Source organism: Trichosurus vulpecula, chromosome 1, assembly GCF_011100635.1.
Source record: "Trichosurus vulpecula isolate mTriVul1 chromosome 1, mTriVul1.pri, whole genome shotgun sequence".
NCBI lineage: Eukaryota > Metazoa > Chordata > Mammalia > Diprotodontia > Phalangeridae > Trichosurus > Trichosurus vulpecula.
This window is the reverse complement of record NC_050573.1, coordinates 343,016,878-343,029,164: the sequence shown is the minus strand read 5'-3', so window position 1 is coordinate 343,029,164 and position 12,287 is coordinate 343,016,878. Positions and strand designations below refer to the sequence as shown.

The following is a 12,287-nucleotide window of genomic DNA, read 5'->3' as shown; positions in this document are numbered from 1 at the left end:
GGACAATCAATAAACAAGTGAAGTAATGGAGACAGCCTGAGAGAAATCCACTTTAGGTCAGGCAATACCTTACACTTAACATTAGCAGGCATTGTATACACATCAGACTATTCCTCTTTCCAGGGTCCTATTTTCCAATGTCACTATATACAACACTTTCATATTTGAGATTGGCCAGACAATTGCTGAGCACTATTTCTTACATACAACTGATCTGGTAGAATGTGTCCTTTATTCCCAAATTAAAATCATGCAACTTATTTTCTCTGTACTTTGGAAGCTGAAGTTCACATAAGAGAAAAAACAAATGATGGGGCTATTTCCCGCCAACTATAGATGACTATCAGAAGTCATAAATAGTTTAAAATCTCAACACCTCACTTTGGAAATCTTTCTGGACTATTACAATAACCTCTTCATTGCTCTCCTTGTCTCCAAGATTTCCCATGTCCATTCGAGTCTTCACAAAGCTGCCAAAATAATCTTCCTAAAGAATAGATCTGTCCACGTGACTTCCTTGTTAAATAAACTCCAGAGGCTCCCTATAACTTCTAGCATAACACAGAAGCTCCTGCTTATGGCATTTCAATCCTTTCACACCCTGACTCCAGAATACTTTACAAGTTTATCACACATTACTCCCTTTTATGAAAGTAGCTTTCTTGATGTTCCTCACACAACATTCCATCTCCCACCTCTTAGTCTTTGTATGGGTTATCTATTTTCATGCCTAGAATGCACTCCTTCTCATCTCTCTTTTAGAATCCATCATTTCTTTCAACAATCAGCTCAAATGATCCCCCCAACTAGAGTCTTTCCCCATGAAAAAAAAAGACCTTTATTTATTTTTTAATGTACTTATATGTATAAATTTTGTTTCCTCTGATAGAATAGAAACTTCTTGAGGGCAGGAAGTGTTTCATTTTTATCTATATCTCCAGCAACCGCAAGAAGAGTGCTTGGCCTATAGTGGGCACTTAATAAATACTTGTTGATTTTGATTTGTGCCATTTATGATATTCACAAGTATGATTATTTTAAAAAAAACTACTGGCATCAATAACTAGTTATAAGCCACTTTGAAAAGGCAAAAAAATATCATGGTTGAATTGCTGTATGAAGCCTCTCTGGCAATGACAAAGCAACTCAGTCTCCCTCAGTCTCCCCTGAATATACCCTATTCATTTTGACCTTCTGTCTTGCCTTAGCTTGGAAAACTGGGTTTAAGGCTTGGTTTTTGAGAAAGAAATCTAGACAGTAAATCCAAAGTTAAGGAGGCAGCCTTCAGCCATCAAAATGTACCTTCCTTTGGGCAGAGGAAGGGGAAGGAGAAGGAGAAGGAGAGGGAGACGGAGAGGGAGAGGGAGAGGGAGAGGGAGAGGAGAGGCAGAGGGTACTCACAAGTTGTGTTTGTCTTTCATTCTCCAAGAGGACCATGACATCAGGGAAATGATGTTGACTTTGATTTAAGTGAGGGAGGGCTGTGCAATGTCACCAGTCTCACTTTCTCCTCCAGAGAGGGTCCTGTGGCCTGATATTCACCAGGATGACTGGAGATGGCCCAGGATACATAGATTGGACAATAGGTCCCTGCCCACCCTTGTAACACAGAGTGAATGTAAATACTAAATAGTAACTATTTCTCTTTTGGCCAGGAACCCTGAGGGTCTTCCCCTCCCAGTTTGATTTTTTTTTTTGAGTTTTGATTAAAGGGGCCATACCTTGATCAACTTCTTATAGAGGCCTATTCACTGAATGGGCATTACTTCACACAAAGTGAGAACCTGAAAAGACATTAGCATGAAAGGACCAGGGTCTCCCAATGCATCCTGGGCCATATCTAGTCGTCCTGATGAACATCAGGCCACTGGGCCCAGATGGTTCTAGAAGAGAAAGTCAGGCTGGTAACCTTGCACAGCCCTCCCTTATTCAAATCAAAGTCAACTGCAGGTCATGTCATCATTTCCCTGATGTCATGGTCCTCTTGGACAAGGAAGGATAAACACAACAACACTATAAAGCTTTGAAAACCTCTACCTTTTCCCACCCATCAAAATCCTATCTATATGTCCAGGCTAATTAAAAGCACTTAATCACATCAAATTTTTTCTACAACAGCAGGAGTCAGTAGAAAGAACAATGGATCTGGAATTTGGATATCTGAGTTTGAATTCCAAATCTGCCATTCATTAGATTTGCAACCCTCCCCAAGATCAAGTCCTTTAAAATCTTGGAGTCCTAGTTACCACATTTGTAAAAGAGAGACTTAACTCTTTCAAGATATGAGAATGTACTTCCCTCCCTTCTTTGAAGAGGTGAAGGACAATGGCTGTGGGAAACTGTCAGATTTAGTTGATGTGTTGATTAAATTTGCTGAACTATTACTTCTCTGCCTCTTTCTCCCCCCTGCCTTTTTTGTAATAAGAGATGCTGATCTGAGAAGGATGAGGGATAGATATATATTGGAAAATTAAGGTGATGTAAGAACACAAGATATCACAGAAGACCCAGCCACCTCAATTGAATCAATTAATCAGTTAATCAAATTAGGAATTTTCTACAACCCTACAACAATGCATAGGTTCGGGTTGTAAAATGTAAATATTACCCTCATCACTTTATTATTTACAAATTCTTCTCTAATTAGATCAAGAAGGGAAACATATGATTGATTGAGAGATTCAGTCATACCCCTTGAGCCTAATTATAAAAATAGCAAGTCAGTTCAGGAGTTGTCTGGTTCATAACAAGTCTAGGAGTTAAGGATCTGAGTTCAAATCAAGAGTGAGATCCAGGACTTGACAGTTTTTTTTCTTCTCTGTCTTTTTCCTCCTTCACCATCAAACTCCTTCACCATCTTATCAGAGGGTCTGGATAAAAGGTTGACAATGCATTAAGGAGGAACACAGAAACACACTGAGGACAGATGAATGTAGAAAAATAGGGACTATCATGCTAGATTCCTTCTTCCGTTGATGAGTTCTTTCTAGTCTCCATTCTGGGAATGATTCCAGACCAGCCACATTTCATTCACCTACAGGCTGTACTTCTGACTGTGGACTTTACCACCATCTAATTAGGTCTACCAAATTATTGTTAATGGAAAGGACACTGATGGAGGCCCAAGGTCTACAGACCTACAAGCTACAGAAAGTGACTGGGTTCATACCCAAGACTGTCCCTAGAACTTGAGCCAATGAAAGACTCTCTGAGGACTCAATCAGGAAACAAATGTACAAATTCCCCCAGAAAGAATGTTAAACTGGTATATAGAGGTTTGTGTACTTAGACCATCATAGATTTAGAGATAGAAGGAATTTAAAGATCATCCACTTCAATTTCTTCATTTTAAAGCTAAGAAAGAGATAAAATTTCATTTGTGAAATATATCTCTAGTGACACTAAATATATATGTGAGTAGTATATACGTATATGTACACACATATTATGTATATGAATATATATGCATTCATATATATACATATATATAAGCCATCTACCTCCACAGAAAGAAGTAATGTCTGAATGCAGACTGAAGCATATTATTTTTCACTTTCTTTTTCTTTTGTTTGTTTTATTGAACAAAATGAATAATATGGAAATGTTTTGCATGGCTGCATGCGTATAACTTATCTCTGAATACTTACCATTTCAGAAAGTGAGAAGAGAAGAAAAAAAACCAAAATTTTTTAAAAAGTGTTAAAAAGTGTTTTAACATGTAAATGGAAAAAACAAAATATTAAGAAAGAATTACTGTAAATAGGCTAATGTATTTGACATTGTTTTATAACTAAACTGCTTTGTAAATTCAATGACATTCAATTATTACTAATAATATATAAATTACTAGCTGAACACTTAATTTTTGAAACTAGTATCAAATATGAGATAATATTTATAAAGGGTTTACATGAAGTAAATATTTAATTTATGCTTTTCCCTTCCCTTCCCTAGCAGAAAGTTTCAATTTAAAGAATTGGAGTGAAAGTTTATTTTCCTAATCCAATTAAATGAATTTGAAAGAATGATTTAGTGGTATGATACGAAAATAAAATATTACTGTATGGGGAACTGATCTTTGATATTTATTTTTTGCTAAAATAATTGCACCCCACATCAAGACTAAATAAAATATCACATTTTCTTTTCAACAACTTTGTTTAATATTGAAATATTTGCCATTACTCAGTAATACTGCTGAGCTAATGGAAAGCTCATAAGTATAAACAAATTCATTCTAGCATTAAAACTGTCCATGTTTATGATTAAAATAAAATCTGGATTCATTTAACATTCATATTGTGGAGACAATTCTTCTATTAATGTATGAGAAGACTAATGGTTGTTACTTCAGCTGTATCCCAGTATCTAGAGAGAATATCACTCAAATTGTCTTCTTTCTTAATTATTAGTTAATGCAGCTATTAATGGTATATTTTCCCAGTATAGACTTCCATTAGTTCAACATACACCCTAATTATCCCATACCTTATTTGTTCCTTAAATAACTGACATAAAAATTACAGGGTTAAATAGACCCTAGTGGCTTACTTTTAGTTGTCTATGAGGGTGGTGAGTTTAAAAGTAGGAGTTATACTTGCTAGCTCAGGAGTCAAAACAAAGCTGCTTGTGCAGAAGAAAGGAAAGAACTAGTAGTTGGGCATCGTACTAAGAGTCATATTTGATAAGAAAGCATAAACTTTAGGACCCCACATATTCCACCCTTCAGCAAGAATTTATTAAGAACTTACTGTGTGCAAAGCACTGGCCTAGACATTGGACATATGAAAAAAAAATGAATTCCAAAATCACATTTAGGAAATTCTGGTGCCAATCACCTTCATAAAATATTTTTATAAAAATATGATTCCACTAAAATATGCTAAACTTATATGAAAACTTGATTTCTGAACATGCTAAGTATTCATTCCTATTTATAAGTAGTATAAATTATTCTTCCCCTATGCTGTATTCACACAATTTTCTTCAAGAGAGGAAACATGAATCAGATCATGGGATCATGGATTTGGAATTGGAAAGAACACTAATCATCTCATTCAACCCTATCTTTTTACAGGTGAGAAGAGTAAAGACCACTGTGTTTCAATTACTTGCCCAAAGTCACCCAGGTAGTAAGTGGAAGAGTAGGGATTAGAACCCTCTGGATTTCAAATCCAGCACTAGAATGTTAAAACGTCGAATCATCATTTGATTCAACTTACTATGTTTGATCAATTTAGCCAAGAAAAATTTAGTTAGAGAGAGTTATTAGACTTTTTAGGGTAAAATGTAACTATTTTTTCTACCTGATGATGCTACATAGGTAATGCATAGTAATGCAGCAACTATATGAACTTCAATTTTTACTTAAGATTTCACATCATTTCTAACAGCTGAAATTTCTATAGTTTGAAACTTGGCTTTATGATATTGTAAAATATCCCTGCCCCCACCATCCTTCTTGATTCAGAAACTTTCTTAAGAACACTAAATATATACACATATGCAACATTTTACTATAATTTCCCTGAAGAAATAACTAGGAGACAGCATATGTCTAGCAAACAGATGAAATTTGGGGGCATAGAAAGAAGAGGAGTTTAATAGAACATGGAAAGAGAAAACAGAAAAAAAATTCTTAGAATTCTGTGTTCTGAACCACAAACCTCATTGTTGTGTCAGGAAATCTAGGATGCTTGTCCTTTCTCACTAAAGGATCCAAAGCTCCAAGCTCAGGCATGGATCGTGTTCAGGCCTGGGGGATTTTTTTTCTTCTAAAGGGAGGGGCCACGCTCCTTTTCTTGCTGTCTCCATCTCTTTATATCCCACCCTGAAGCTCCAGGGAAAATAATTTAAAGCTTAAGTATGGCTTATGTCTAAGGTCTTCTTGAAAAAGAATAAAATGGTTCCCAATACACCGTGTAGATCAGGTACAGAACAACAATTTATTTTCCCCAAACAAAAGAAATAAGCCTCATAAACAGGCATTGACACTGACTTGAAGAATGTTATAGTAACACATAATTTCTATTTTATTTTTGGGAAGTTGATACTTACATTATTAAAACATGGAGTACCTAGTGTGACTGTTGAATAGGCATTGAACCTTCATCTTGTCTCTCTGCTGTCTTAACAATTCCTTCAAGGTTTATGCTTCCTGTCCAAGGGCCAAAGATCATCATCCCCTTGCGGTCATCATCTCAGTGAAGGATTTAGTTTCAAAAACTCTTCCTCCTATCAGTCACCTCTAATTGAAGTACCCAATACTTCTCAACCCCATGAACTCATGAAGTTGCCTCTAATGATGGAAACATCCACCTTTCTGATCTTTCAGTTCTGAACAACCTATTTCTGTTCAATCATTTATATTCAGGGAAAGAACCATAAACATAAGAAGCAGCAAAGGGCCTAAGGCCCAGGATCTGGCTCACTTAGGCACATGTACATGCCTTCCCCTTTCATTTTTCCCCCTTCATAAGAAGTCTCAGAGAGTTCAATGCTACATAATCCGCAGAGATGAAGAAAAGAATGAGACCAAAAGTTGTTTCTCTTTAAAGTTTATTGAATTAGTGGTCCTTCCTAGATCAGTGGCCAATCCCCTTTCAAAAAGGAAACACTTTTGCTCTTGTTCTAAGACTAAGGGACCAATAAGTGTATTTTTCATCATTTCAAAACATGAATTCTTTTGTACTGAAACAGCTGCATCACTGAAAACTGCCAGGTGAGCAAAGTTCAGCCACACTCATGCCTCTTGAGATGCCTCCTACTACCAGTGGTTTAGGCTTCATACATGGTTCTTCTTATTTGATAAATTCTGGTATCTGAAGTTAATGGAGTTTTCTTTCGACACTAACCTTAAAACTTTGTAGGAATGGATATTACTGTCTTGTGGTGGTTTCATTTCTACCTTGTATGGAGGAAGTACCCCAACAATGTTTTGGGGAAAGTGCCCTTCCTTCTGGAATGTACTTTCAATGCCTAGAATCTGTACACAGCAGAAGCTTCTAATGTTGCATTATTGATGTACACAAAAAGGGAAAATGAATCTACACTTTGATGGAGCTGAGTTTCCAAAAGTACTCTATAGAGCCCCTTGGACTGCACCAAAAAGTAAGACAGGCAATAAGCGAGCACTGTGCTAAACTCTAGCAACAGAAACAACTAAGGTAAATACATACATTCAAACAAACATGCACAAATTGCCATTCATACAGAGTTGCAGGTAAATTTAGCAAACCACTACCAGTAAATCCATGGACATGATTTTCATCTGCACACACTTACATTTTCTGGTTATAATTTTTTGTAATTCGATATGCCTTATACCTAATGTGAATTTCAGGACCCATATTTTCATTCCCTCTTGACTTTCCATTTTTGTCTTTATCGAGGTTAAATCAATCTTATTCTGATATTCTGAATGGATGTATGACTTCACGGTATGGATAAATACTTTTTCCAACTATGCAGATCACAGACTATTCATACCTTCTCTTTATGTATAATTCTTAGTCATGTCTTTCTATAAATCCTCCCTAAAGAGTCTCCCCAAAGCACAGCTGGTCTTTTAATAATTTCTGGAGAACAGAATAAAACTTGCACTGTGCCTCTATCATTTCTCACTCTCATTATATGTCTGAAGCACGCCCTATTCTGTTCATCTATAGCCTAAGTGATTTATTGAACATGAGTTTTTACTGGGAATGTCTTCTAGTCTATTTATGTCCATGCTGTATCTTTCCATTGCTTTTTTGTGACATCAAACACATGAAAAAATAGAATAATATGTTCAACCAACTAGTAATTTTCAAAGATTGTTTGAATTTTTAATTAGGAAATTGCATTCCCTGTCTTTATATATGTAAAGTTTACACTGCTGAGTAGCCATAAATGAGACATGTACTATTTGGGAGTTAGTTTGGGAGAATAGGAAGCTGCCTAGTCCATCCTATATTGAAACTATGACCTTTGCCTAATATGCTATCATAAAAATTACAGGATTAGTACCACAGATGAGTTGGATGACTTGTCCCTTAGGAGCAAATAGTAAATACCAGGTTTGACACACTAGAAATGGTATGGATTCAGAAATAAGTTTTTGTCTTACTGGTATCTATAAATAATTAGCTTTGTACTCAATTTCTTGTTTATGGGGAAAGTATTTCTATGCTTAGAAATTAAAGTAACATTTAAATGTTTTAGCACAGGCATATATGCTTTTGCCACAACTTGAACCCTCAAATGACATCATCAGAAAATGGTTTGGGGAGGGGTAGTAGAATGTTGGGATTATTCATGAACATTAGAAAATCAGAATTCCAAAAAAATTGCTGAAAGCAATAAATGAAGCATCTAATATTGAGCTGTTCCTACATCTTTAACATTGTGCTAGAAATTAAGGGTATAAACAGTAGAGACTCCAGGAATTATTATTTTTGACTTGAAATTAATCGTCAAACATTTCAGTTGACATGAACTACAAGTAATTGAAATGTCAATTTTGTTTCCGAAGAATTCTGGGCTCCTTGCAAGCTGCCCGTAATGAAATGTCCTTGCATGCACAGTGCATGGTAACTCACATTTATACAATGTTTAAATGTTTTCAAAGCATTTTCCTTCCAATCACCCTGTGAGATCAGTTGTAAAGGTATCATTACTTTCACAGATTAGAAAGCAGTGGTTAGAAGGTAGATGATTTGTTCATGGTCAGGCAGCTAATAAATACTAAAGCTGTCATTCAAACCCAGGTCTTCCAATTCCAAGTCTAGAGTTCTTCCTACAACTTCATAACAATAAAGCAGTTAATTTGAATGTGAAGGACAGTTAACATTCAACAATCAGCATGTAGATTAACTATGTAAATTTGGCTGTAGTCAGTAGAGTTCCTGTAAGATTTAGGGACTGATCTCCCTGATCTTCCACTCCTTAGGATGAGGCTAAGTGGTTGGTAAAGTTGATCCAGGCAGATGACTTGGGAAACAGTAGGGGAAGGAGAGCAGAAGGCAGAGCCATATAGACCTCATTAAGCAGGGAGAGGTAAAGAAGGAAAAACTGATGGATTAATGATTTTATATTTAGAATACCTTGATTTAACTTCATAACCAAGTTAAATAGGCTAATAAATTAATATTATCTTTGACATTATTTTAATATGAGTCACAGATAAACAAAACATTACAGATTTTGCCATGTTTGCTAAAGCACCTATTGGGGTGGGGAACCTGCATCCTTGGGAACATATAGGGCCCTCGAGGTTCTCAAGTGTGGCCCTTTGACTGAATCCAAATGTAGAGAAGAAATCCCCTTAATAAAAGAATTTGTTCTATAAAACTTGGATTCAGTCAAAAGGTGACACCTAAGGACCTAGAAGGCCATGAGTAGTAGCCTTGAGGCGGCAGGTTCCCTACCCCTGATCCCAGGTTATTGCCTCCATATGAATAACAAGTACACGAAATGATGGTGTGTTAATTCTATGAAAGAATTGTAGTTGGTATTTGATAAAAAAAAAATCAATAGATTCCAGGTGGTTTACATTCATCCTTTCCTGAGAACTAAGAAAAGAGTACAAATGAGAAGAAAATGATGGTGATCATTTTAATCTCTGGGAATTAATATGCTTTATAAATTCCTGTGGTACATCACAAAGACTTGATAATTTTAAGTACTTCAAAATCCAATGTAAAAGAGTTATGTTTTTATGCCCAAAGGGTGTAAAAATATGCATACTCTTTGACCCAGCAATACCACTTCTAGGGCTGTATCCCAAAGAGATCATAAAAATGGGAAAAGGACCTACATGTAAAATATATATATATATATATATATATATATATATATATATACATATGTATATATATACACACACACATACATATGTATACGTATTATATATATTTATAGCAGCTCTTTTTGTGGTGGCCAAGAATTAGAAATGGAATGCCCATCCATTGGGCAGTGGCTAAACAAGTTGTGGCATTTGAATGTAATGGAATACTATCATACTATAAGAAATGATGAGCAGGTGGACTTCAGAAAAACCTGGAAAGACTTATATGAACTGATGGTAAGTGAAATGGGCAGAAACAATGGAATGTTGTACACAGCAATAGCCACATTGTGCAATGACTAACTTTGATATACTTTGCTCTTCTCAGCAATGCATGGATCTAACACAAATCCAAAAGACTCATGATGGAAAATGCTATCCACCTCCAGAGAAAGAATTATGGAGTCTGAATGCACATTGAAGCGTGCTATTTGCTCTCTCTTTTTGTTGTTGTTTCTTGTTTTTTCTTTCTCCCATCCATTCTAATTCTTCTTTACAACATGATTGATGTGAAAATAAAAGGAAAGAGTTATATTTTGCATGAGAAATGCTAGAGGATTTTTTTGGACTAGGGGTTTTCAAACTATGGCCATGGGCCAAATTCTGTTTGCTGCCTGTTTTTGTACAGCCTGTGACCTAAGAATGGCTTTTATATTTTCCCTTCTTAATTCAGGGGCTGACAAAAAGCAGGCATCCAGATATATTTGGCCAGTGAGCCATCCTTTACCAACTTTTGATCTAACTTGAAAAGTCAGCCCTGAATTCAGGCAATAACTGCTGTTTTTATTCTAAAGTTAAACTTCCCCTTCAAAAGGCGCTAAGTGTACATATACACTATGCACAAATATGCAATGCTTTGGGCTACTTCCTCCAATTGTGGGGAAAATTTTTCAGATAAAAATGTGAATATAACTTAAGTTAAAGAAACACTATCACCCAGAGCTCTACTTTATATCCTGATTCTTATCAAAAGTTTAAATAATATTAGCTTCTTTCCCTTTTCATAGAAATGTAATTGATATTTGATAGACACAAGGTACATTTTTTAATGTATGCTTTTCTGGTTCTCTTTTCAAAAATGAAGCAGTCATTTATCTCAAGGTGATTTACATGGTATCTATATGACATGATGGTTTGAAAGAGAGCCATGTGTTTGGGAACCATCTAATTTTCTTTGCTTTCATCCATGACAGCAAAATTCAACTGATCAGATGCGCCAAACTAATAGTTGCCTACCACAAACTCAATAAAGGATCAATAATTGTGCATCTCTAGGTTTTGTCAACAAATTCATTTCCTGACATTATTCCTGATGACTCATGTCCACATGTATATCAAGCCTAGGACTACATCTTAGTCGCTAGGTACTTACGGAGCTACTCAAAACCACTATAACAATACAAGTTAGAAGTAACCTGTTTTCTAGGAAAAACAATGACTCCATTTTTGTCAGGAGAATGATTTCAAAATGGTAAAGTCATCATTCTAGTAACTGTTTCTTGAAAACTGGATAAAAGACCAGAGATATGAACAAAACCAGGGTATCTAAAGAATCAATGGAAAGATGCTTGAATTTGCATCACAGGATATGGAATTCCAAGATCTATGTTTAATCTTGATGCTATTACTTACTACCTGTGAGACCTTGGACAATCCATCTGTTGCCAAGTCTTATCAATTCTACCTTTACAGTAGGGGGCCCTCTCCAATCATCCTGATCTATATCTTGTCACTGGACCTAGATGGCTGTGGAAGAGAAAGTGAGTTTGGTGACTTGGTACTGTCCTCCCTTACTTAGGTCTAATTCACTTGCAAGTCATGGCATCACCTTCCTGATGTCACAGTCCTCTTTGAGAACAAAGGACAAAGAAGAACAGCAACAACAGTTACCTTTACAACATCTCTTCTGTACCGCCCCTTCTCTCTTGCTCACACAGCTACCACCCTGGTGTATGTTCTCATCACTTCAGAGTGGGCCTATTGTAATAGCCATATGGGTGTTCTCATTGCCTGAAGTTTCTCCCACTCCATTCTATTCCACACCTGGCTCTCAAACTGGTGTTCCCAAAATTCTGACCATGTAAATTCACTATTCAATAAACTTTATGGGTCCCTATTAACTCCAGGATCAAATATGAAATCCTCTTTTTCACTTTTAAAGCCTTTTACAACCTGACCGATATTTCCAATCTTTTTTTAGACCATATTCTCTTCCCCCTTAGTCTATGATCCAATGACAGTGGTCTTCTGACTGTTATTATCAGAAGATATTGTACCTCCCAACTCTGAACATTTTCACTAGCTGCTCTGCATGCTGGGAATTTGCTCTCTTCACCTCTGACTCCAGTCTTCCCTGTGTTTTTTCAAGTTAAAGTTAAAATACCACTTTCTGCAAGAAGACTTAATGCTATTGATTTCCCTCTGAGACTATCTCTAATCCATAGTCATTTGCATGTTGTTT

The 12,287-nt window shown here is 36.1% G+C and overlaps 1 protein-coding gene across 1 annotated transcript in view; it reads right to left on the bottom strand.

Moving 5' to 3' along the window:
- LOC118838198 (catenin delta-2-like) overlaps positions 1-5,740 on the bottom strand; it is a 197,137-nt gene extending 191,397 nt beyond the window's left edge. Inside the window, exon 1 of the mRNA XM_036745428.1 lies at positions 5,667-5,740. Coding sequence (XP_036601323.1) covers positions 5,667-5,740 — 74 coding nt within the window. The remainder of the gene's footprint in view (positions 1-5,666) is intronic.
- Positions 5,741-12,287: the final 6,547 nt, after the last annotated feature.